At 48.9% G+C, this 25,575-nt stretch overlaps 10 protein-coding genes across 10 annotated transcripts; 5 read left to right on the forward strand and 5 right to left on the reverse strand.

Annotated features, from left to right (window-relative positions):
* Positions 1–7,868: 7,868 nt before the first annotated feature.
* On the forward strand, positions 7,869–8,897 carry SEPMUDRAFT_91623 (uncharacterized protein; the record flags this gene model as incomplete). Its single annotated transcript, XM_016910562.1, has 2 exons — positions 7,869–8,262; positions 8,359–8,897. 2 exons carry the CDS (start codon positions 7,869–7,871, stop codon positions 8,730–8,732), a joined length of 768 nt encoding a protein of 255 aa, XP_016757286.1. The 3' UTR covers positions 8,733–8,897.
* Positions 8,898–8,926: 29 nt separating this feature from the next.
* Positions 8,927–9,307, forward strand: SEPMUDRAFT_120037 (uncharacterized protein; the record flags this gene model as incomplete). Its single annotated transcript, XM_016901564.1, has 1 exon — positions 8,927–9,307. One exon carries the CDS (start codon positions 8,927–8,929, stop codon positions 9,305–9,307), a length of 381 nt encoding a protein of 126 aa, XP_016757287.1.
* A 236-nt stretch (positions 9,308–9,543) lies between these two features.
* Positions 9,544–11,034, reverse strand: SEPMUDRAFT_151295 (uncharacterized protein). The gene has a single exon (XM_016906726.1). It carries the CDS (start codon positions 10,751–10,753, stop codon positions 9,716–9,718), a length of 1,038 nt encoding a protein of 345 aa, XP_016757288.1. The 5' UTR covers positions 10,754–11,034; the 3' UTR covers positions 9,544–9,715.
* A 145-nt stretch (positions 11,035–11,179) lies between these two features.
* Positions 11,180–11,551, reverse strand: SEPMUDRAFT_120039 (uncharacterized protein; the record flags this gene model as incomplete). The annotated part of the gene is made up of 1 exon (XM_016901565.1): positions 11,180–11,551. The coding sequence occupies one exon, from the start codon at positions 11,549–11,551 to the stop codon at positions 11,180–11,182; it is 372 nt and encodes a 123-aa protein (XP_016757289.1).
* A 2,863-nt stretch (positions 11,552–14,414) lies between these two features.
* SEPMUDRAFT_151296 (HEAT repeat-containing protein) lies at positions 14,415–17,263 on the reverse strand. Its single transcript, XM_016906727.1, has 3 exons — positions 17,178–17,263; positions 16,816–16,955; positions 14,415–16,726 (listed from the first exon to the last, which is right to left on the reverse strand). Exons 1-3 carry the CDS (start codon positions 17,215–17,217, stop codon positions 14,444–14,446), a joined length of 2,463 nt encoding a protein of 820 aa, XP_016757290.1. The 5' UTR covers positions 17,218–17,263; the 3' UTR covers positions 14,415–14,443.
* A 185-nt stretch (positions 17,264–17,448) lies between these two features.
* Positions 17,449–20,091, forward strand: SEPMUDRAFT_151297 (uncharacterized protein). Its single transcript, XM_016906728.1, has one exon. It carries the CDS (start codon positions 17,463–17,465, stop codon positions 19,956–19,958), a length of 2,496 nt encoding a protein of 831 aa, XP_016757291.1. The 5' UTR covers positions 17,449–17,462; the 3' UTR covers positions 19,959–20,091.
* A 98-nt stretch (positions 20,092–20,189) lies between these two features.
* Positions 20,190–21,754, reverse strand: SEPMUDRAFT_151298 (nucleotide-binding domain-containing protein). The gene is made up of 5 exons (XM_016906729.1): positions 21,711–21,754; positions 21,497–21,631; positions 21,263–21,366; positions 21,082–21,185; positions 20,190–20,959 (listed from the first exon to the last, which is right to left on the reverse strand). Exons 1-5 carry the CDS (start codon positions 21,731–21,733, stop codon positions 20,231–20,233), a joined length of 1,095 nt encoding a protein of 364 aa, XP_016757292.1. The 5' UTR covers positions 21,734–21,754; the 3' UTR covers positions 20,190–20,230.
* Positions 21,755–21,987: 233 nt separating this feature from the next.
* On the forward strand, positions 21,988–22,620 carry SEPMUDRAFT_127952 (uncharacterized protein). Its single transcript, XM_016902180.1, has one exon. The coding sequence runs from the start codon at positions 22,068–22,070 to the stop codon at positions 22,341–22,343; it is 276 nt and encodes a 91-aa protein (XP_016757293.1). The 5' UTR covers positions 21,988–22,067; the 3' UTR covers positions 22,344–22,620.
* An 832-nt stretch (positions 22,621–23,452) lies between these two features.
* Positions 23,453–25,407, forward strand: SEPMUDRAFT_91635 (glycosyltransferase family 58 protein; the record flags this gene model as incomplete). Its single annotated transcript, XM_016910563.1, has 3 exons — positions 23,453–23,573; positions 23,772–24,253; positions 24,398–25,407. 3 exons carry the CDS (start codon positions 23,453–23,455, stop codon positions 25,022–25,024), a joined length of 1,230 nt encoding a protein of 409 aa, XP_016757294.1. The 3' UTR covers positions 25,025–25,407.
* On the reverse strand, positions 25,048–25,464 carry SEPMUDRAFT_120045 (nucleic acid-binding protein; the record flags this gene model as incomplete). Its single annotated transcript, XM_016901566.1, has 1 exon — positions 25,048–25,464. The coding sequence occupies one exon, from the start codon at positions 25,462–25,464 to the stop codon at positions 25,048–25,050; it is 417 nt and encodes a 138-aa protein (XP_016757295.1).
* Positions 25,465–25,575: the final 111 nt, after the last annotated feature.

The following is a 25,575-nucleotide window of genomic DNA, read 5'->3' on the forward strand; positions in this document are numbered from 1 at the left end:
CCTATATTCTACGTAGCTACTATCTCTACTACCTCGAAAGGAGCCGCGCCTATACTACGACCTATACCTACGTTAAGAACAGAGCTGCGCTCGCGTACGCAACTATCGATTCCGCGCCTATACTATAACCTACGCCTATATTAGTAGTAGTACTATGCCCCTACGCGTAACTATCGGTCCTACTATAGCTAACCGTAATATACCTACCTAACCTAAGACAGACGACGACGATAGGTTAGAATACTAGGTAACCGTTCGAGAGAGGAGATAAAGCTCGATATCGTTCTTAATTATAGTAGTAAGGATAGATACGTTATTATACTCGGCGGAGGTAAGGAGTATCCTCCGTAGGGTAACTAACCTAGACGCGGTCGCTGCCCTATTGCTAACTCTTAATATACTAGTTAGAACGGAAGTAGTATATATAGTATACTAACTCTACGACGTAGCCTTAACTAGTTACGATACTATATATATATCGATTTATAAGAAGTTCGTAGCTATAGCTCCGGACTAGGAGATCCTAGAAGGTAAACTAATCGAAGACGTATTCTCTAGTTTTACAAAGGTAGTAGATCGAGGAAAGGACGCCCGAAATCGACGAAGGACGGCTTGCTAGAACGTTATTAACCGATAGTTTGGTAGGGATATCGCTACCGCCTAGAACTTCCTTACTAGTCTAGTAATATAGGAGGTTTTGCGTACTTATTCGTAGGCCTATAACCTAGGCAGCCTAGCGGCTCTTAGTTCTAATCGTAGGCAGATACTACGTACTCTCGCTAAAGTAGTAGCGTAGCGATTGCTTACTTCTGTCTCTAGTCGATCGAAGATACCGGAGGTTATAGGAGGTAATTGTATTCGTATACGTATACTGCCTACCGATAAGCAATTAGCGGAACCTAGAGGGGAGGCAGAACAACGCGTTCTACGAATACGGTTTAGATTTGTCTATAACGGCGACTTTTACAAGATCGTAAGTAAGGGCTTTATTAAACCTACGCTAATACCTTTAGGGCTATCTATACTACTACCTCTACCGCTATTATCCGAGTAAGCTTAACTCTGTCTATACTAAGGATACCGTAGGAAGCCGGACCTATTACCGGACTATAAAGAACCTCCGAGCAAACGCTAATATACGTTACGACCGTTAACGCTAGAGATACTATAGGTACCGGATAGTACTTCTAGTTAGAGCCCTATTAATATACGTAATCCGTTAGGCCTCTAGGGCCTTACCGGGACGGGCTATATAAAGCCGGGCCCGGAGGCCGCGATCCCGACTATAGAGATAGAGCCGACTAAGGATATAACTAGCGAAGAGGTAGATAACTAGACTAGGGAGTTTACCTTTAACGAAGAACTAACTAAGGACGTACTTGCCGAAGGGAGACAAGTTACGTCTTATATATATATACCGTTGTCTATATACTATTATACTCTTTGCCCGGATACGACTAATCTATATCTTATTAGCCTATATATAGCTATATCCCTCTATTAATAGCCGGAGGATATCGTCGACTAAGGCGTCTAACTATATATAGTAGAGGAGGACCCGGTTCCGTTATACCGGTACTATACTAGGATGTTTGCAAGCCGTAGGTTCGGACTTAAGTTAAACATCGCTACCGCCCTACTAACTACTCGTATTACCGAAGTCTGCAAAGCTTACGTTAACGGCTAGTTTCTAGAATACTAGTATTAGTATCCGGAATTCTTCTCTATAGCCTACTATCTAAAGTATATAGATAACGTACTTAGTCTATATACGTTCCTATCTCGAATATATATAGGAATGCTAGTTACTCCCTCCGCTACGCCTAACGTAGAAACCTTAGTTACTAAGCTTCGATTATTTATAATCAACGCCGGCGATTAGGCTATATTCGATCTTACCGGTTTAGTTACGAAGGAAGGGGTTTTTAGATATACCGAGACGATCTTTAGGGATATCGAACATAAGTTCGATATATACTTATAGTACCTCTGTCGTATAAATAGTCGCTCTAACCTAGGGTAGAACAGGTCGTAGATATATAGCGTAATTTAGTAGCTCGTCCGCTAGGATATCTTATACTAGGCTTTGTACGCTTCTTTGCGTACGGATAGTAATTACCGTTTAGTGCCTTATCCTTATTACGCGAAGTACTAGTACGGTAATAACAAGGGTAACGAGAATATAAGTTATAAAGGGTTCAAGCATATAGACTATAACGTTATAGATCTTATAGTAGGCAAAGGTACTAGTTAGATCTAAGGCTCGGTATCGTTCGATAACGAGACTTATAAGGACTATACTATACTTGTTTAGGGAATGTACTATAACAAGACGTTTCGCGAGTAGGTAGAAGTAAACTACGCTACCGGTCGTTTGTAGAATAGCCGGATCTATAATATTACGGACAAGGAGCTCGGGCCTAAGCTAAGAAAGAAGATAGGTCTAGATTAGTAGCTAACTCCGGTCTAGCGATATAGCGTCCGTATTACCGACCCCTATATTCCTTATAGCGTACTACCTTCGTAGGGCGTACGACGTACGATCCTCCCTTAGTTTGTAGCTATTACTAACGTAGAAACCGGAGAGATAGAGAACCTAAAAATAGGGACCCTTTAGTAGATCGCGGAGGTATACCGGACAATAACTACTCTACTATCTAGCCCGTCGGGCTACCCTAATATATATAGCCTAATTCTGTATCGATTTCCTACCGTAGCCTAGTTAGATAGCCTTAGCCTAATCTTAGATACTCTAGTTAGTCGTAAATCGTAGGCCGATATAGAAGTTATTAACGAGTTGAACTATATTGCTTATATAAAATCTCTTCCTAAGTAGGAAGCGTACGTACTTATATAGTAGGCGAACGCTATTAAGAGATATAAGAAGGCTTTCAATAGTATTCGCTATTCTAAGACGATACTCTTTAGAAACGCTAGTTACTTCCGCTATAAGAGTAACTTTAAGTCTCGACTATAGCCTGATTTTTCTACTCTCGACTCTAAGTATATAGAGGAAGGCTCCGGTACTATACTTAAGGACAACGTATCCTAGATAGAATAGATAGTATATTAGTTAGGCCCCCGGGGCCTAACCGGGAGCTTCCGGATATAGGGAGGGTTTAGGTTTTTACGGTTAGGTATATTGTTTTCGACGAGTCGTTTAGGTCTGCTTTTCTAAACGTAATCGTTAGATAGGGAAGGGGTTTTTGTTATACCTATATCTACGGGACAGACATATAGGTAGAGGAGGGTATATTAAGCGGCTAGGCGTGTTTCTTCTACGTAGGGCGTTAGAGTAGAGCCGAGAGCCGGACGGCCCGGGAGGGCCGTACTACTCCCGGCGGGTAGCTATATAGAGTGCTTTTCTTCTTTTTTATAATAGAGGACAGGAGGGATATAATTAGGACGTAGACGTATAGATACCTACTCTACTATAATTGATATCGTTACTCTATAGTGCGCTTTGTCTTCTAATATTACCTTTCCTACTACCTACGGGCATCTCCGCGTCCTTCCGGACCTCTACCTATCCTACCCCTTTTACCGTAGAGCTACGCCGCGACCTACTGTAAGCCCGGCTAAGCCGGGCCTATCCGATTGTCTACTCGAGGACGGTAGTAGGAGAGAGGGCTTTACGGTAATAATAGGTATATATATATATATATATATACTATATATAGTATACCCGGACTATCTAATATTACCTATTTATATATAATCTACCTTATACCTCTTTACTATTAGCTTCTACTTATACTACTATCCCTCTTTGAAACCTATCTGCCTCTATATAGTATATAAGTACCTAAGGATACTTCTTAGAGTATAGTCTCCTTCTACGAACTTCCGCTCTATATTGTTAATATCCGCTATATAGTATATCTAGAACGTCCTCCCCCTAAGCTATAAGAAGAACTCCGTAATCTTATCCTTAGGCGGTATAAAGTCGATAGATACCTATAAGCTGTTGTTGTTAACCTATATAGGACTAGAAAGTAGCTCCTTATATAGAACAGCCCCTACTTACGAGCTAGTATAAGTATAAAGATAAATATATTAACTATTAGAACTTAATAATACCTACTAGCTTGCTTTTCTAGTACTAGTAGAGTATAGATTTATAGGCGGGTAATCTCTATCTGCCCTAACCTTGTATTTCTATAGCTTTAATATACCTACTTCGCTAGGGCCGTCGATAGTAAGCGTGTTTTCCCTAATACCCTTAGCCTATAGCCGTAGTACCTCGCTAATAATAAGAAGATAGTTCTTACGAATATCGAGGCTAGTATAGAAGTATAATTGTCTATACTACCTATAGGTACGAACCTTATAGTACTAGCGACGTTTAATTATCTAGCGGAAGTTACCGTTGTCTTCCTCTAGGAGCTCGCTATTACTATATTGTTTACTATTATTACTAGCATTACGGCGAGTAGTAGCCTCTAATCGTAGTCTATCCGTTCGATCCTATAACTGCTACTATATAGCCGTCTGCCTAGGTATCTATAAGGTATAGGGAGCTCTTCCGGGTATAGCTAGTAGAGTACCTTATAATAGGAGCGGCTTCGGAAACTACTTCTTAATTAGAGTAATAGTATAGAACTTACGTATTCTAAACGTCTTAAACTATTTATCTATTTGTCTAAGCGTATAGTAGATACTATTAACCTCCTCCCTTCGCTTTATAGTACTCGAGAGTATATCTCGAACTGCGAGTCCCTAGTAACTATATTCTATAGTAGTAAAACGTAAGTTAATCTAGAACTTCTCTATATAAATTATACTATCCTCCGCAACGTTACTAGCTCGCCTCTTAAACTACTAATCCGTAATATCTAGGATACTCTCGGTATTAGTAAATTAGAAGAAACTGACTTCTTTGTCTTGTTTATAACCTTCTCTATACTTCTAACTAGTATACGTATACTGCCGATATATAGACTACTTATACTAGCCTACTATAATGTCGATACGTACTTTAATAGTATAATTATAGCGTACTAGCTCTACCCGATACTTATCCTCTATAATGTCGTTTATTCTACCTATACGCAACGGTAGATCGGGATTAGGGCTTCGGGTACGGCGTTTACCCTTAGCGTAAGAGCGAGGTTAAACGGCTTTATCCTTATCTACTATATAGTCTATACCGATACTACTACCGGCTTCTATACGCTACTCTTCCCCTTCTTCTTGTTTACGGCGCCGCTAAGAGCTAGTACTAACTAATAGCGAGAGTTAAGAGATAGGACGATCTAAAAGGACGATTCGGAATAACTAAGTATATATAGTAGGCATCCGGATAACTAAGTACGCGTAAGTTATAGGTACCTATAGCGTAGCGTATAAGTTATAGCTCGGCGCGGAGTAACGTAGTTCCGGTTAACCTTACTTACTATATAGACTTTTCCTATAATACCTTACCTATAATACCGATAACACCGAATATCTTTACTATAGATATAGCTACCTAGCCTTTACAAAACTCGCTTAGAATTAGTCTACCGAACTCCTCTAAGTGTCGCTATAACTATACGACTAAGTACTAATATCTTCTTCTCGGGTAGGTAGGCGTCTTCTTCTTAGGTAGGTATCTTCTTTAGGTAGGCGTCTTCTTCTCGGACGGGCGTCTTCTTCTTAGGTAGGCATCTTCTTTAGGTAGGCGTTATAGGTAGGCGTCTTCTTCTCGGGCAGGCGTCTTCTTCTTAGATAGGCATCTTCTTCTCGGATAGGCGTCTCCTTCTTAGGTAGGCGTTTTCTTCTCGGATAGGCGTCTTCTTCTCGGATAGGCGTCTTCTTCTTCTCGGGCAGGCGTCTTCTTCTTAGGCGGGCGTTATAGATAGGTATCTTCTTCTCGGGCGGGCGTCTTCTTCTTAGGTAGGTATCTTCTTTAGGCAGGCGTTATAGGTAGGCGTCTTCTTCTCGGGCAGGCGTCTTCTTCTTAGATAGGTATCTTCTTCTCGGGTAGGCGTCTCCTTCTTAGGTAGGCGTTTTCTTCTCGGATAGGCGTCTTCTTCTCGGTCTCCTACTTCCTAGGCATCTTCTCGGGCGGGCGTCTTCTTCTTAGGTAGGCGTTATAGGTAGGCGTCTTCTTCTTAGGCAGGCGTCTTCTTCTTAGATAGGCGTCTTCTTTTCGGGTAGGCGTCTTCTTCTTAGGTAGGCGTCGTAGGTAGGCGTCTTCTTCTCGGGTAGGCGTCTTCTTCTCGGGTAGGCGTCTTCTTCTTAGGTAGGCGTCGTAGGTAGACGTCTTCTTCTCGGATAGGTATCTTCTTCTCGGGCAGGCGTCTTCTTCTTAGGTAGGTCCTACTTCCTAGGCATCTCTATCTCTATCTCTATCTCTAATCTCTAATCTCTATCTCTATCTCTATCTCTATCTCTATCTTCTATCTCTATCTCTATCTCTATCTCTATCTCTATCTCTATCTCTATCTCTATCTCTATCTCTATCTCTATCTCTATCTCTACCTCTATCTCTATCTCTATCTCTATCTCTATCTCTATCTCTATCTCTATTTCTATCTCTATCTCTATCTCTACCTCTACCTCTACCTCTACCTCTACCTTCTCCTCTACCTCTACCTCTACCTCTACCTCTACCTCTACCTCTACCTCTACCTCTACCTCTACCTCCTCCTCCTCCTCCTCCTCCTCCTCCTCCTCCTCCTCCTCCTCCTCCTCCTCCTCCTCCTCCTTCTTCTTCTTCTTAGGTAGGCGTCTTCTCGGGCAGACGTCTTCTTCTTAGGCGTCTTCTTTAAGTAGGTAATATTTAGCCGGAGCTAATATTAATCCGCGCCGAGGCTTAGTTATCCGGATGCCTACTACTTAGTTATTCCGAATCGTCCTTTTAGATCGTCCTATCCCTTAACTCTCGCTAACTAATATATCTAGTAGTTTATTATCCTTATTATTCTCTATACCTATACTAGACGAGATATACCCTCCGTCTATCTTATCGGTACTAGTACCTATACTAGTACTAATACTACTATTAACGCTTGCGCTAGTACTAATACTATTATTAACGCTAGCGCTAGTACTACTATTAATACTAGTACTAACGCTAGTATTATACTCCTCCTCGTTACCTATTACAAATAGTATATCGGTACTACTAGTAGTATCGCGCTTACTCTCCTTATCTATATCGTCTACTATCGATAGCCGCTACTTCTTCTACTCTTTAGCTTAGATAGGTTTCTTCTTCCTCTTCGCTTTCTCTACTCTTAAGACGGCCTCTAGAGTCTACCTCTACGAGATTATTATACTTTTGCTTTATAGTATATAGTTTCGATATCTACGAGGATATACGGGTTGCTCGCTAGCTATCGGTTTGTAGCTACTAGTTAGCGCGGTTTATACTTCTAGGAGCTATTATAAGATAGATAAAGAGATAGTTACTAACTTACTAGGCCTATACTAGTGCCTAACTTAGTAGTAAGACGGTTAGGTAATATCTCTACTCGTTATACTATAGAGACTACTTATAGTACAATAAAAGATAGTATATATAGATAAGGCTATACTTATTATATACTAGCGCGCTAGTATTAGCTATTTATACGAATGCGCGCTAATAGCGACAGCGATAGCAATACTACGAACAGCGATATAAAACTAGTAGTATATTAGAAGGTATGTTATAGAGCATAGTTTCCGGGTTTCTAGTACTAAATCGAGTATGTTTTAGGGATTCTATCTCTCGAAGGGAGGTTTGCGGTATAGTACGGTTATCTCGTTACCGCAATACTATATATACCTCGTACAAGGCGATAGTATCGATCTGTAGGCTATAAGAACGCTTGGCCGCCGACGTGCGTTAAGAAGGTACATTCTAGATTGCGTTGACGTTAAAAAGAAAAGAAAAAGAAATGGTCAAATTCTACAACCACATCCCCTCCGACCTACAAGAATGGGCCCTCAAACAATCCATCTTCTTCGTCGCCTCGGCCCCTTTGACAGGCAGCCACATCAACTGCTCCCCCAAAGGACGACCGTCGGCGACGCTGACGATTCTAAACGAGAATCTAGTCGGATACATGGATGCGAGTGGATCGGGCGTGGAAACCATCAGCCACGTGTACGAGAATGGTCGGGTCACACTCATGTTTTGTAGTTTTGACCGCTCACCACGAATCATGCGATGGTTTTGCAGAGGACGGGTGGTTGAGACGGGACATGCAGAGTATGCGATGTGGGTAAAGAGGATGGGGAAAGCGGAGTATCCTGGGATGAGAGTCGTTGTTATTTTGGATGTTCTCAAAGGTTGTATTTGTTGTTTCTTTTTTTCTTCTCCCGCTTGAATTGCACTCGATTGGATTGAATTGGGAAAACAGAAGCACTGATCGAGATGATCAACAGTACAAACTTCCTGTGGCTTCGCAGTGCCACTCCTCTCTGGCATTGTCGATTCTGACCAAGGTTCTCGGGCACGCTTCGAGGAGCGTAAGACATTGGACGGTTGGGCAGAGAAGACGATAACAGTGGCCGGTGGTATGGAGGATTACAGGGCCAAGATGAACACGAGAAGCCTAGATGGTTTGCCCGGCTTGCGGAGCGCCATGGAGAGGAATGGGGAAAATGCCAAGGTGCAAGAGATGCTATGGTGGTTCAGGCGGACGATCTCACAGTGGCAGCCAATGTTGTTGGGAGCCATTATGACTCTGGTGGCGGTAGCTTTGCTGCGGGTATTTGTGGTTGGTTCGAGCAGATGGACAGCCTTTTCAATAGTGTGAAGTGGACTGAAAGGCAAGTGAAAGGGGAAGAATGTGAAGAGAGAGGAATTGAAAAGAAGGGGTTAAGAAAGGAGAAGGTGAATGCGATAGGAGTGAAGCACGTGTTTTGTCATGTTCATATAACCGGTGCGACAATGGTTCCTTTACCAATAACCACATCCTCGGAGGCACTCCTCTCTCTCTCTCTCTCCAGAATGGCGTCAAGGACCGAGCGGACCACGAGGGAGCTCATCCAGACGCTTCCACAAGAACTCTTCGCCCTCATCTACGAAGAAGTCTTCGCCGCCACGCCAGCATCCATTTTCGTGCTCAAGCACGAAGTAAGACACCGCCGAATACTATTTCCCACTGCTCTCCATGTCGACCGAGCCTCTCGAGCCACTTACGCTCGTAGCTTCTTCGCAGTGACCCAATTCATTTTCCGTCGGCCAGAAGAAGGTCGCTCATGGCTCGCAGTTGTGGATACGCTTAAAACGAATTCCAGAGTTCTCGTGGAGCACGCTCGCGGTTGGGTCATCGAGTCCGCTCGCGATTGGGTCATCGAGCCCGCTCGCGATTGGGAATTCATCTGTTAGCTGACATGCCGCTTTCTCTGTAGAACACATGGGATCGGAGCATATCAGTCGATGCCGTGCCGTGCGTCAACATTCAGGCGGTGAGTGTGTATCGTGAAAAGGGGGAATCACCAATTGCATGAATAAAATGGACACATTTTGATCTGAATACTCAACAGACAATTGCAAGGAAGCTCTCCAGTGACAAGTGGCACCTGGGCAGCGATAACACGGAACCAAATGCTGAACACATCAGTACTGTAGATGCGAGGTGCCGAATGGAGATGGGAGCGCCGACGGAGAGAGTTTGTAGCAGAGAAGAGACTTCGAGAGCCATCCTTGAGTTCATACGTATCGTGCATGGTATTCTTCGATTTCCTTCTACAGATGTATGCAGCAGTCCCGCACCAGGAAATACCATTCCAGTCATCACACTGCCACCGGATTGGCTTCTTCGCCGTTCATCAGGGCCAATCGATCCTCTTCCTTCTTCTGGCGTGCGGCTTCCGTCTCTCTTCGCAGAGCTTCCAAGTTGAAGCCGCCATCATCATCATCATCGTCGTCGCCCTCATCGTCTGAATCACCCCTCCAGTCGCCCTTCTCAAACATCGCCCTACCCGTAGCTTCTTTCATCGTCTGTGCCTCCAGCTCCGCGGCCTTCTTGTCCAGACGTTCCTTCTTCCACTTCGCAAAGCTCTCGGGCGTGACAGGCGTCAGCTTACCCGTCAGTTGCAGCCTTTGACTTTCGAGGAAGTCCTCCAACGTCAAAGTTGCCAGCGGACTTTTGTCCATCAGCGCCTTCTCCGCGGCTCTCTGTTCCTTCGTCTTGAGCACGAAACCGGGCGGCAAAGAATGTTTGTACATGCACTTATCTCCTCCGTTCGGACAAGTCCAGAACCAACCGTATTTCTGATTCTCCACAGCTTCGATGAAGAATTTGCACACTTTGTCCGTTGTGGTCTTGGGATTTCCATGTTTTGACAAGACGACTTGTCGAAGCTTCTCTTCGTCCCAATCCTCCATGCCGTCCTTCTTCTTCGCGTCATCTCCCTCGCCGCCTTCTTCGCCTTCTCGTCGATCCGTGTAGAGGTCCATTTTGGCGGTCTTGCGCTCGACGTCCAAGTCGTGCGAGAATTTACACTTCTTTCCCTTTTCACAACCACCTTTCTTGAAGAATTGGCAGAGGATAGTCTTGGGGTCCACACCAAAGGGGACTTTTTGAATCGCGACCGGGGCAAAGAGAGCTGCGGCTTCCTTCTTGGCCTGTTCTTCTGCTTGCTTGTCCTTCTCGCGCTGCAGCCGTGCGGCTTCTTTCTTCTTGTCTTCGGGCGCAGACGAGACAGAGGCAGCCATTTGCTTGATCTGCTTCTTGGCTGCTCCACCCTTCTTATTTTTCATGCCGAAGGCCTTGTCCTCCACCGTTGGCTTCTTCTTCTTCGGCTCATCCTGCTTTCCTTTGGGAGGCATATTGGGCGGTAATATCAGGCGCGCCCAAGGCAGCTATAGTAGATAATGGTGATGTGTTCTTCGTCGCTCGGGTTCCGTCGAGGGAGTGGCAAGTGGGATAGGGTCGGATGGGGTCGAATGGAGTCGCGTGCGGCAGGTATCGTAGAGTGGGAGACGTCGCAGTTCAGACTACAGGCGAGGGAAAGCTCTCCATGTGTAAGTCTTTCCGTACGTCGGCCGCCACGGGTGCTCCTGAGACAGGAGATATATAGGGAGAAAAAGAGGCGAATGTGTTGAGGTCGGTAGGTGAATAATGTTGGTAGTAGAGTCAGAATCGAAGTTTCCAAGCTGATCAGAAGGAAGACCGGTGGCGTCACACTACAACGGCGCCAAGACTCGAAATGTCCCCTCTTTGACTTCACTTCCTGCTGGCCCTCCACACTTCATTTACCCCGAGCCACCATGACCACTTTCACCCTTCTTTTGCTGTTTCTTTTCTGCTTTGCTGTCTTTGTACTGGTCGCCTTCGCCTGCTCGTCCTGTCTCGGCAACGGACTGCGTAGAAGAGCAGACGGGAAGAGCACTTTGCCCACGACTTACGGCCTTCAATACGCTCAATCCATGGGACAAGGAGCGCACGGCGGCTACTCGGAGCACATTGAACTGGAAGATATGTTGGAACGGTGGAAGCAAACCCAGGAGGGTGACTGAGGTGGATCCCAGCATGATATTTCGCCAACGAGGTCTGATGAAATTACCTCTCTGACAGAAACTGATCTTGGTCTGCTCACGCGCTCCGAGCGTAGAGCCCATGGTCATCGTTCGTGTAGGAGCGACTACGGTCTCTCTTGGTCTCGTTGTGCAATCTGGCAATCCCTGGCATGATCTCTTGGCTGGAGACAGCAAGACGGAATAGGTTGCTCAAATCTGTGCCAATCGGGTTCATGGCAATCTTCATCGCGAAGACGCTGATGAGTATCGAGGATTTGCTTGGCAGCAGTTCGATGGGGATTTCTGTGCTGGTCCCTAAAGGGCGGCGCAAAAGTCAAGGAGAGTCAAGCGTCATCCATCTCTTTAGCAACTCCTCAGCGGGTTGCCCTTGATATGAGAGTCTGCAGCTGAAGCTTAGAGGACTGCAGAGTAGTGCAGCCTGGAAAGTCGTTCCTCACCTCACCAGTCTTCTCAGTGGAACACGCAAGGTCGAGCGCGTGCTTTGCCCGAGCGTTCGAGATGATACGGCATCGTAACGTTCGCGCAGCTGCGTGCGACGCCTGTTGGTCAGGGTACATCATTGGCTTGACATGTAATGTACGAAGCGATGATCCAATCGATGCCTCTAAGATCTTGATTCGGTCTTTTTTCGTCGAGTCTCTTGATGCATCCTCCATCGTTCTCGACGAAGACGAGGGCGACGGTCATCTACGGAACATGTTAAGCTATATCAGTATTGACACTGAGCACGAACAAGCACAGAGTTCGCGACTGCCTTTTCATCTGAAATCGAGATGAATGAGGGCATTCACCCGTGTTGAAGTCATAGCCCGATATGTCGCCAGGGGCGGGAGTGCATGCCGTGTTTACGTGGCGAGCCGCAAGTGGAGTCTGTGATGGTGGCGATTCGCGGCGTTGACGAGCGGTGACTCTGCTCCGGCAGAGACGAACAAGGAGACAACTATGCTTCAGAAGCGGTCCATCCGATAGCAAATGGACATTTTCACGCAGGTCAATGAAAACCACGTTCTAATGATTGTAGCACATGCCCTAGAGCTCGTCATTCAGAACGAAGGCAAGACGAATAGTGTGTCCCACTTCGTTACATCGCCACGTGCGCTGGTTTCACTTTATATTACTCTGTGCTTTAGTCTTGCTCTATCTTCAGAACTTTGGAGAGGAGCAGCCTCGCTACTACAAGCGTTAATTGACCACACCCGCAAGCCGCTTGACTATTGCCCTGTGGAAAAGACCAAGCTTCTCGAAAGCTCAAGCTGACATCCTCCAGCCAGAAATGGCAACCAGGGCGCCGACATCGCCGTCGACATGGAAATGGATAATCAGGAGGCAGCGGCTGGCGCGCGGCTAGAAGAGGTATGGATGCTGCTCGGCATGGATGCATTTGCCTGGAAGCCGATCAAGAAATCAAGTCGGGGTGAAGGTGATTACCTCTGATCTTGTATTCCCCTGACGATAGATGACAGAAGCATCGTTCTCGCCAAGACGCACGCTCTTCCAAATCTCCTGGCTGGGCTCATAAGGTCGATTGCCTGGACGTTTCACTTCGTTGTAACGCTTCTCCCTCGTCTCGTCCGTGGTTTACGGCGTTCCCCAACACCCACACATGCGACAACTTCCGATGGGCAGATGAGAGCCAGGATATCGTGTTTTCTTTGCCGAGCTCGTGTCCGCCTGACGCCTTCATGTTGTTGCGCGTTCTTGGATAAGCAGTGACTGCGTTTCATGTTTGCGAGACACGCAGGTGTTCGAACAGTTTCGAAGCAGGAACTCTATCGATATCTTTGATGCCTGTGCAAGGTGCTGTGGATAGTCTCTCTTCGTATAGCAGCATAAAAATCCAGAGCAGTGAGAGAATAGCCACTCGGTGTCATCGGTGAAGGCAATTGTCCTGCCTGCTAACGCTCCTACTACATGCTCAACGAAGTCCGACGCATCACTTGCGCGTGGACAAGCTGCTACGCCAGAAGCGGTTTCAATGGTCTGTCAGTGGCGATGAAGGACCTTACTCATCAGAATAGAGTAGGAAAGTATCTCAAGGGTTGAGCCGGAGTTGAAGCTGCGGATGCCAATGGGTGAAGTCTCCATTAACAGCTACACACTCTGCGAAACGAGCATATACGTGCTTTGACTCCCCTTCCCGCCTACAGTCCAGCATCCCTTGCGTATATTCGACCCAACAAGCACTACTGGCTTCCCCCGAGACGCAAAAAGTATCGCCCAACGCTTGGTTTTCAGTCATCCAGCCTGGCCCCCAGCCCTCGCATTGAGGCGCTCGCTCCATCAAACCCGCGCCGTACGTTCCAATAAATTCACTCAACAACAAGCACAATAATGCGCAGCTACTCATACTCCCACCTTCGTATACAAGTTCGCTGGTCAAGCTAGTATTCGAGAAGCCACCTCACTCAATATAGCTGGAAAATATCAGATAACATAGTCAGATTGAGCTTTGCTTGGACCCTCCCTGCACCGGGAAGTTTCCTGTCCCACGACACATTGTCACAATAGCCTTCTCAAGTGGGATATCGATAGAGTGGACACAGCCGCTGTGCAGTGTGTAGAAGATGAGATTGCTATGGTACTCCAGAACATCCAAGCCGCTGTGCAGTGTGTAGAAGATGAGATTGCTATGGTGCTCCATCTCTGGATGTTCTAGAGGTCGACTTAAGCATATGTCTGGCGTGCCTGTTACGGAGTGCGGAGCAGTTGCAGTGCAGTTAGAGTTCCACCAATACTATAGTCGTGCTACTAGGTGGCCAACAAGAGCCGAGTTCACAAGTCTTCAAGTCATACTCAAATTGCTGCTCATGCAATTGTTGGCACAGGGCGCGCGAGAGGGTGGACAGAAAGGTGTCACAGCAAGTTCATGGAGCCTAATGCGGTTGCAGGGAGGAAGATACACAGCGCTACAGGCACCGTGAGTTGGGAGCCGTTTCTCTCGGCGGGGCAACGACTTCATCACGTAGGTAGTTAACCCGATCACTTCACCAACCCAGCCGTCTCATCCTCTTCACTTTCGGTCTCATACTCACTACTGCCCTCCTCGGACCCGGTCTCCTCCTCCTCTTCTGTCTCCTCGTCTGTCTCATCTTCCTCGCTACTTTCCTCGTCCTCCTCCTCATCAAGCCAAGCATCCAATGTCTTCTCCTTCCTCACCGGTCCATTCCTCTTATACCCCGGGTCCGCAGTAGCCAAGCCGTCATCCAGCTTCTGTGCAGCCGTCAGTTCCCTCTCAGGCACATAAACTCCCTTCTGTGCCCGATCTCCGTCATCTCGCAGTTTCGGGTCAGGTTCGTGACCATCCTCGACCCAATCTGGCAGAGATGCGTAGCCTCGCATCCCACTGGTGCCGACCTCGCTGCCAATGACTAGGGAAGCAGAGCCAAGAAGTAGGCCCTTGCGACTTTCGCTCGGTGAAGGGGCTTGTGGGACTGGCTTTGGTGCGAGTAAGAGTAGGGATGCGAGTTCCGTGCTACTTTGTATAGCGAGAAGGGAGCGGAAAAGACGAGCGCGGTCTCGTAGCGAGTACGAAGGTGTGTAGCGTGCTAGGAGCATCGTATATTGGAAAAGTAGTTCGATGGGGTGTTGGGTATCTCGTGGTCGTTCTTCTTCGTTCTCCGGAGGTTGACTGGAGAATGCATCCTCACGAAAGCCATCATGTTCTTCTTCTGTGGGCGATAGTACGGTGCTGGTCGTAGCGTGATTCTGTTTGGGCTGTTCTAAATTGAGAGCATCGAGTGCTCTTTGCTTCTCGTTCTTGGCGTTCAAATAATGGAGATATACCTTGGCCGCTAGTAGTATCGTCTGGGCGCGCACTTCATCGCTCTCCTCGGCATAGTTCTTGACAAGAATGCGCAGAACGTCGGCAGCGATATTGTTCTCCGCATCGACGCCAGCAAACTCGCCAATCAGCCAGACAATGCTCGCCCGTGCCGATGGAGAGGTTAGCGAATCGAGGTTCTTGGCCAGTCGGATCACAGTCTTTCGATGTTCGTCTGGAGCTCGCTGTATCAGATGCCGTATAACCTCCATCGCTTCAGCAACCAGATTTGTATCTGAACTGCGAATTTGTTTGAGCAGAAGGGACAGGCATCGGCGCGAAGTTTTGTCGCTAGACGCTTGAGCACAGCGCCCGATAGCACGCACACTCTCGCGCACAAGGCTCGCATTGTGAGCTTGAGAAAAGTGTTCCAGTTCAGCAAGTATCAGTTCCTGTATCTCCTTGCCACTGTGTGGAAAGATCAGGGTCAGAATTTCCAGCTTCAGTGTCCATATTTGAGGTGCTTCCGTAGATCGAACCAGGAAGTGGCGGAAATGCGAAACGAAGTGAGCGGGATGTATGAGGCAGACCTGTACTATGTTGTATAGCGCCACCTGTCGAATGTCCTGAGGGGAGCGAAGGAGTGCTATGAGCGGACCGACGGCTTGAGGCAGGTGCTTCGAGGGAGACAGGTAGAGATAGGCTCGCGTCACAGCTAGAATGACTGCGGAGTTGCGACTCGAAAGGAGAGGCTGCACTGATTTGAGGAAGAGTTCGAGATCTGGATCCACGTATTCGACCTCCTCGTAGTCATCCTCCTTGGTCTCCTCTTGCGGTTCCAGGTCGTCGTAGAAGCCCTTCGCTCGCAGTTCCTGATTGACCGCTCGCAGTTCCTGATTGACCGCTCGCTTGACTCGTGCTATCCGTCTGGGAAAGCATTGGCGTGAGTAGGTGGTGAAGAGGCGTATGACGGCAAGTTGGCCCCACTCGTCCATATCGACAATCATCTTGCACAGCCTACGATACACAGGATGTATCAGGTCGATTCGGTGGGGACATATGTCCACAAAGGCCTGCACTGCGGCTCCAGCGACATAATACTGCTGATCGGCCAGCAGGGTGGCTACGTACTCCTCTACCTGAGGTCTTGTGCTGGCGTCGAGCTGGACGCACTTCACGCATGCCAGAGCAGCTGCCTTGCGGACCAACGGCGACAGGTCGTTGACGCCCTTTTTGACGGCCAGACTGATGATCTGTGCAATCATGGGAATCCTGATGCCTGACATGGTTTTCAACGCCATGGCTCTGACTCGCGGATTCGTGTCGGACAGGGACTTCTGGATGGTGTTGATTGCCAGCAAGGCCGTGTCCGGATCGGCCTCGGCATGGTGGATCAAATAGTTGTAGACCAAGGGACGGGTCGAGGGATACGGGTTGGAGAGAGTCTTGAGGACAGCAGGAAAGAAAGGGAGAGTCGGGTGGGGAGGATTGGCATATTGCATCTACATTGGCGTATCAACGTTGGGGGAGTTCCCACGAGCGGTATAGCATATATCCATGTCGACATGGAGTATGTACGTGGGAGGCATACCGCAACCACTCTCCGCAGACCATCCAAAACCTCTCGCTCATGCCTGCTGTCCAACAATTTCTTGATGTGCGCCGCCGGCAGTGCCTTGGCTGTCCTGCGCGGGCCGGCATCGCGAGCCGCTTCGAGGGTGAGATCGCGTGCTGTTGCCGTGAGCGGAGAGGTTAGCTTGCTGGTGATGGTGGCGGTGGTGGTAGAGGACGACGACGAGGTGGAGGCGGAGGTGGTGGTGGTGGTGGTGTTGGCCAGTTCCCAGCGAATGTTCTCCATGTGGGAGAGGGTGTGGGTGAGGGTGTGGGTGTGGGAGAGGGAGGGAGTGAGGCAGTGGGTGATGAGGGTGAGAAAAGGGCATAGGTAGTACTGACCGTGTTCGAGCAGCGAGCTGATCTTGCTGATTGATTCCATCGTCACTCGTGGCACCTGCCTTCTCCCGTCGTTGGGCAAGTACGACTTCCGGCGTAGTAGGAGGTAAGGTACATGTAGGTAGCTACAGCATGACCCGCGACCATGGGAGGTGGAGTGGACGGGCCGAACGGCACGCTGCGGCACGCTACCGTCTTCCGGCCCGGTCAATGCCATCACCATAGGTATTCTTCTTCTCGCTCGGGAACATCGTGGATTGACACCGACTGCATCATGGCGTGATCGTAATGCACAGGCTGTTGTCGCGCGCTGCACAGGTCAGAAGCAGAAGCAGCAAAAGAAGCAGAAGCTCTTGTCATTGTGCGCCATGTCTGCCAACACTGCCCGGAACGGTGGCTCGCGGCCACGGGGCTGGTGTGCTGCGACCACCATACCGGACCAGGTCGACGCCGCGGTTCACGAGCATCTTCGCCACCGCCGCCACCACCGCTACCACCTATGATGCACGTATCAGAGGGCAGAGACGACAGCAATGGAACCAGGCCATGGATGGGGTCAAGCAAGAGCTGGGACGGGGCGACGCCGCAGCAGATGGTGATGATAATGCTACTCCCGTTGAAATATACGATGATTTCAATGCCGACGTGGAACGGAATCTGGACAGCAGCCTCTATCGGCTCTTTCGCCCCGCGTGGCCATCAAACACTGGACCTGCGCTCAATAGATACCATCTGCCTCCGCAGTCGATATATGCCCGGGACTTGTCGAAAATGAAGGCCGAAACCACGCGCTGGACTCAGAAGAAGATTTTGAGAGTAGAGCTGTGCATGGACATTCTGCAGCTGCAGTGCTTTCAATGGCTTCATTCCATCGGATTCCTCGGCAATGAATCTGCCTTGTCCTCGTTGCCACCCTCGTACGTCAATACCATCGTACAGCACCCTGCACACGTTTGCAAACGCTCGTTGCTGCAAAAAAAGGCCGACTATATTCACTTGATGCGAACTCCATCGGACGAGTCCGGGGGGATTGCCTTTCAGAGATCTCCGGAGGATGTACCGATATGCAAGTACACTCAAGATGAGTTGGGCGCATTCCGATCTGAACAGCTTGAGCTTCGACGAAGGCTTGAGCAGCTGTTCGCCGCCAAATACCAGGCCGATCAGGAACCGCAGCTGATCTGTAACGCATTTCATCTACTGGCAGCCTCATCCGCGCCTCCAAACGTGGACATTTACAATACTCTCATGAACGGTTTACGCAAGAGGGGCCATGTCTTTCTTACCACGGCTACCATTCAAACCTTCTTCGGCAGTAAAATGCGCGCTAATGAAGTCAGCCTCGCAGTCATGCTCGGCTTCTACACGGATACGAACAACGCTGAACAGTTTCGCATGTTGATCCAAAAGATGCGCGGACAGTCCGGCGGCTTGATGAAGTCCAAACCCGGAAACTGGCGATTCAAAGCGAGCAAGGGCAGGATTATACCTGATCCGCGGAACCCAAGCATTCTTATACAGCTGCCTCATCCAACGCCAATGGTCTTTGATGCCGTAGTCAAGGGTGTACTTCACTTCAGTGGTTTCGATGCCGCGTTGGGCATGTGTCGCAATCTCCGCGACGAAGGCTGGGGTATGGATATGCGAGGATTTGGCATCTTACTCAATGACTGCGCCCGTCGTGGTGATTGGAACGTTGGATACCCGGTCTGGAACCAGATTGTAAAGCTCAAGCAGAGAAGTGCCAGGCTCGTCGATGGGCACTTGCAAACTGAGATCATCATGACACCGATTTTCGCGGATATGCTCCGCCTCTGTAGACGCTGCGATAAAAAGCACGAGTTTGGAGATGTCTGGGATTTAGCAAAGAAGACGCATCCGATCACGATCAATCGCATTATGGAGATGGTGAAGGCCGAACGAAGTGCGCGCACCGATACTAGGCCCCCGGAGCTCGCTGAATCTCTAACGCAAAGCGAGCCTCGCGGCGGCGAAAGCACACGTGCAGCATTGGCCGCTGAAGATAGTGCAGAGGCTCGTGTACAAGCGTTGCAGGCGCTCGCAGAACTCCGTGCGAAAGGGGCAAATACCGTTGGCGAATCCAATCTACAGCAGGAGTATCTAGCCTTGAAGGCTGATGTGGATTTTCTCAGGACAATGGAGGGAGGAAACGGTGCCGAGCAGTCAAAGACCCGTTCTTGGGCCGAGCTTGCGAGGGATGCCTACAATCTCATTGCCTCTCACCCGACCACTCTCGAAAGGCGCACCTTTGGCCAGAGCAATGCGCAGTCCAGGCTTGCTGATGACGTCGGGCGGCCTGTCACGTACTCTGAGCTCGCAAAGAACGCATATTATCTGGTCGCCGATCACCCAAGCACCATGGAGAAACGTGGTGGGGACGAGTCATCGAAGTTTATCGATAATGTGGATTTGGATATCTCCCAGGGAGAAATCCCTGGCCTCGAAGCTGACTCCGAACATGCCAATTCACGGGGAGACAGCGCACGACCGCTAGTCAAGTCCGATGAGGGCCCGACCACGCCTGTGACTTACACTTCCCTGGCGCAAAGCGCTTATCGACTGATTGCAGACCCCGCCACCTCACTGCAGCGGAGGGGGCATCAGAATCCAAAATCAGGTCATATCCCTGACGGTGATACTGATGCTCATTCCACGTCGAGCCTACACGGTCACGACGATACGAGCACACCGGGGCCTGCGGAGTCTGCGTCGTTCAATGATGATCAAGAGCCTCCCAGTGTCAGGAAGAGAGAGAGGGATTGATCAAATGATTTTCGGTCGTAGAAACGTTGTAGATGAGACAGATAGAGTGCGAATGATACCCCCCAGGAATAGGCAATGAGACATCTACACTCACACATGAGGTTTATCCCATCATTCCTGCTCGGCGTGTCTTCTGAACTACATCCCACTACTGAAAGCCCCGATGTTTTGTTTACAACCCGTGAATTCAAACTGACAAATGAGCAGTACATTTTACCCACCCATTCCGTTAGGCTAATAACATTTCAACCATCACCAACACCACCAACTTCCTACAACTTCGCCCTCTCCCTCAACCCCTCCTCCGCAAGTCTCACAGCCACCTCAGCAGTCCCATACGAAGTCTGATATCCATAACCCCCATGACCATAATTATGCACCACCACGACCCCGCCATCAATCACTTCCCTCTCCAACCTAATCCCCCCAGTCCTCATCGGTCTCAACCCGACCCCATGACGAACAACACTCAATCCCTCGGGACCCTGTCCCGGGCCGACCAAACCCGGACACAACTCAACAGCACGCTTCATAATCCTCGAAGCCAGATTCGGATCCGGTTGAGATTCCCACTGATGAGCTTGCAGACATCCCCCCAACACGGTACCTCCACCCGCGGCGCGTTCCATAATATATACCGCTTCGTCTTCGCCGTCGTCTGTGCCCGAGGTCGATGCCATGGTATTATTTCCGGGAGAATTTCGTACGAGCACGATTTGGCCTCGGGCGGGATAGAGGAGGGAGTCGCGGACGCCGCCGAGGGTGAGGGATGAGAGGCCTGTGGCGTTGATGATGAGGTCTGCGCCGCGCTGGGGCTGGAGGTGGTGGAGATGGGTGGCGTGGGAAATGTGGGAGAGAATGTAGCGGCGGAAGGTGGCGCCGTGGGAGAGGAGCTGGGAGACGAGGTAGGGGAGGTAGATGGCTGTGTTGATGCAGATGGAGGTGAAGGTTGTTCCGCCGTCCATTCCTGGTGGGAGGGAAGATGGGGGAAGGGGTTTGAACTTTTTTTGGATAATCAGCATGGACAGGTAAGTTTTGTCGTGAGAGCGAGTGAGTGAGTAAGGGAGTGATGGTGTGATTTAGGTGTACGAATGGGGGAGGAAAAAAAAGAGACAAGACTGACGTTGGGAAGGGTATCCTTAAACCAAGCATCTTCTCGAATGAGTTCTTTGAACCAATCTGCCACTGGTGATCCGGCGTCTTTGGCTCTACGATATACGTATGTGTCTGGTAAGAGAACGATAGTATGAGCAAGACTTCAATGCATGAATGGAATACGAGAGAGTCCGAGTGATAGCACTCGCCTTGAAAATGAATTCCCGCTTCAGGCACATCTCGTGCCAGACGTTGCAGCTCAGGCCAGGTATTCTTCTCCCATGACTGGAATTCCGTTCCTGGCTTGCTGACTCTGCGCGAACAACATCAGCGTCAGTCCATCTGATGTCTATCCCTCTCATGCAACATCAATACACCAGCACCCAATACATTCAATCTTCTATACGAAAAAACGGGTTGGAGTATTGGTCGGGTGTATTTACGGCAAATAGTTTGCTCCCGCCCAGGGCGAGGCGTATTCAATATCATAGTCTCCAGGCATGTGTTTTGCCACTACAGTGATCTTGTGTCCATTCTTGGCAAGAAGAAGTGCAGTCGTCAGACCAGAAACGCCGGCACTGGGAAGATGTGTTAGAAGAATGATTCGATTCGAGGGTAATCAACGTGGAATTTCGTTTTTGTTCGGTGACGCTGTACCCTACTACGACGATGTTCGCCATATCCGCCTGATTGGAATTGGGGATTTGATGGTATTGTCGACAATTTTGAGCTCAATGCAGAGTGAGTGAATAAATACAGTGAGTGGGGTGCATCTCTTTTATAGTACAGTCACGTCCGCCCTACGCCTTGGCAAGTTGGCCGCCGAAGACCGGCGATAGGCCTACGGTGAAGTAACTTACACGGCCTCTCTTACACAAGTCACAACATCCAACCCACGTCCATCTACAATACTACAGGTATCCCCAATTCTCCCTCGCTCTCTCCTCCTCCTCCTCCTCCTCCTCCTCCTCCTCCTCCAAGAACAAAACCACCCCCATCCTTCCACGTCCACAAATGGCAGATATAGAAGACTACCCTCCCTCCGCCTCGGTATATTTCACCAAATCCAACACCAAAACCACCTGGCATGCCAAAGACAATCTCACCATTCTCCAACTGGCCGAACAAGCAGGTCTTCACCCGCAGTTTGGATGTCGCAGTGCCATTTGCGGTTCGTGTGAAGTGAAAATCACAAAGGGACAGGTTTATGGTCCGGAAGGTGATAGACCTCAGGGTATCTTTATTTGTCAGAGTCGGCCGGCGACGAGGGAAATTGAGATTGAACTTTGATGATGATGATGATGTGGCGAAGAAGAAGAGGAAGTTTAGGGTTATTCTTCTCGGTACTGGGAGTGAGGGATTATGGGATTTGTACGGATTTGTGATTGTTGGGAATGGAATGGGGAGCTGCATGCCTGTGTTTGAAGATACATGTGTACGGGAATGGGAGAGAAGGTCGTCGCCACCACGAGATCTCCAAATAGCTGAGCAGTACTATTTGGATGCGAGAAAAGATAGTGTGCTGCTCTTCTTTACAAAAGTAGAATCAATAGTACGACGTGTTCGGTGCAGCAGGGCATCTACTCCTCCCCATCTCGACAGACAGCGTTACTGAAGAGGCAGAAGTAAGTAAAGCCGAACCAAAAAGGATAAAAGAATAAAAGAAATTTCCATTACACCCTGCGAGACTGCGGAGTTGTTAGCGAGTGCATCTCATATATAAGAATGAGAGAAGTAAAGAACTTACTTCGAACTCGCGACTTTCGCATTTCTGGCATATAGGTCCCGAGGGACAAATATAAGAACGACACGCTAAGCCACTGCGTCAAGGGTGTTACTCCAAGCTAAGCTGGACCTTTCGTATCGAAGGCGGGAGTATCCGTTGTTATTTATATAGTCTTGAATTGCTACCTTGCATACTGGCAGGTCGGGTGACGATGCGGGAGATGGTCTTGTAGCAGCGCAGAACAAAAATGTGTGCGAGTGCAGCTCCGTAGGAAGACGACGTGCAACTGGCTGGACCGTCGCTGCTTTCCTTTGGGTGTCGTCGACGGGGCTTATATTGGGTGATCAAAAGTCCGTCCAAGTGCCCGCGAGCATATTTCCTACAGACCGAGTTCCAAACCCGATCAGCATGGAAAATGAATAGCTCCATCGACAAAGAATAATCAGTCTTGCAAAATATGCACCAGGGAAGGATTTCAAAGCCAGCCAGTCCAGCATCTTATTCAAAAAAGAATTGCCTCCTTTTTTTTTTCTTTTAATAAAAACACGCCATGCCACGCTAACTTAGTTTCCTCCGGAGTTCGGACCGGCAATCTCCCCTATACAGTCGGGTACAACATTAACAAAAGTTGTCCTCGCATACCACATCCATCATCATGACAAAAAAGGCAAAGATGAACATCCTCCGCTTCGCTCAAGATCTCGCATGTAATCCCAAGCATACACGATGGATAGTGCCTCTTCAAATCCTCGGCGAGGCGGTACTGTGCAGTCTGATTATTTGGCGAGTTCCGTGTACGTGGTCGATTTGTTATTTCGTCTATACCCTTACCCTTATGCATGCACATTGGCAACATACATCACATACATTATATCACTCACCCACTCTCACCCCTCACTACACACGTCCCCAAAAAAAAACATTTTCCTTTCAAAAAAAAATGAACAATAACCCATAATACTACCCAACTACTAACCCCCACCCCCTCCCAGACACCGAAATCGACTGGACAACCTACATGCAACAAATCTCCCTCTACCTCTCCGGCCAACGCAACTACACTCTTCTCACAGGCTCGACAGGACCTCTCGTCTACCCCGCCGCACACGTCCACATTTACCATTTCCTCTACAAGCTCACCTCGCAGGGGTCAAATATTTTATTAGCCCAATTTCTCTTCCTCATTCTCTATCTCTGCACCCTTTGGCTGGTCATCTCATGTTATCGAACAGGTGCTACCACGACGACGGCTGCTGGTTGTCCTCCTTGGTTGTTGGTGTTGTTGAGTGGAAGTAAGAGGGTACATAGTATTTTTGTGTTGCGCATGTTTAATGATGGAGTTGCGGTTTTGTGGTTTTGGGGGGCTGTGTGGTGTTTTCAGAGGAGGAGGTGGAGGAGATTGGGGAGTGTGGTGTTTGCGGTTGGAGTAGGGGTGAAAATGAGTGTGTTGTTGGCTTTGCCGGCTGTGGGGATGGTGTTGTGGTGGGGAATGGGGAGGAATGGGGCGTTGTGGGAGGGGGTTGTTATGGGTCAGGTTCAGGTGAGTTACAGAGAGAGAGGAACTATTTCTTTTGCTTTCCTTTTTTTTTTGTCCAGGGCTAACTGGAAGAACTAACAGACGATTCTTGCGTACCCGTTCATTATGAAGGATTCCAAAAGCTACATCACCAGGGCGTTTGAATTCACACGACAGTTCATGTTCAAGTGGACGGTGAATTGGAGGTTTGTGGGCGAGGAGACATTCTTGTCCCGGTCCTTTTCGTACTGCTTACTCGGAGCACATGTGGCTTTGCTCGCACTTTTTGGATGCACTCGATGGCTGGAGCCGTCGGGACTGTCCCCCCTTCAAGCCATCAACCACCTCCTTCATCCACCTCCCCAGGCACAGCAAGACCGCATTGCGCGACGAGTCACGCCCGACTTTGTGCTCACGACGATGCTTTCGGCAATGCTGATTGGCTGCTTGTGCGCCAGGAGCCTCCACTACCAGTTCTTCGTGTACATTGCATGGTCGACGCCCTATTTGCTCTGGAGGAGTGGTATGCACCCGGTCCTCATCTATGGCCTGTGTATGGCGCAGGAATGGGCGTGGAATGTGTATCCTAGCACTGACGCGAGCTCCATGGTGGTCGTAGGGTGTCTGGCTGTGACAGTGGGCAGCATATGGGTCGGGACCAGACCTCAGCCCGCAAAGCAGCAGCAGAAGCAGCAGCGACAGGGAGGTAGGCACTTGCATCGAGAGTAGCTTGCAGCTATACACAAAATGACTCAGTCTTCATCTTCGGAATCAGATGGCGGCATCTGGGGTCCTTGATCGTCTTCATCATCAGAATCTTCTGCATAACTCGACTGCTTCGCAGCAAACTCCTTGGGCCAATACGGCATCTTCCGCCACGCCTTCTCGTCGCCAACAATGTTGACAATGATGCCAGCCAGCTTATTGCCGCGCTCGGCCAGAGCTTCCGTGTCCAACAAGACGTAGCCTCCGCGTTTCATCCAGATGGTGGAGCGGAATTTGGCATCGAGTTCGGCCAAAAGTGCCTCACCCGAGGGCAATTCCAGGTGGTACAAGTGATTGCCAGCAGCAATTTTGACGCGCGCGATTTTTTGATTGGCAGCCAGCGATGCAGGCGGAGTCCATGTTTCTTCGGCCACGATTTGGATGTTGCGTTTGGGCTTTGGCATTGTTGGTGGGGGGTTTCTTCACAACGAACTTGCGTATGTACCTATAGGTTGTAGGCTGTAGGCTGTCGGCTGTAGGTAACCAATGGATGGGGATGCTCGAGCGGGCTATGG

Source organism: Sphaerulina musiva, assembly GCF_000320565.1.
Source record: "Sphaerulina musiva SO2202 unplaced genomic scaffold SEPMUscaffold_10, whole genome shotgun sequence".
NCBI classification, from domain to species: domain Eukaryota; kingdom Fungi; phylum Ascomycota; class Dothideomycetes; order Mycosphaerellales; family Mycosphaerellaceae; genus Sphaerulina; species Sphaerulina musiva.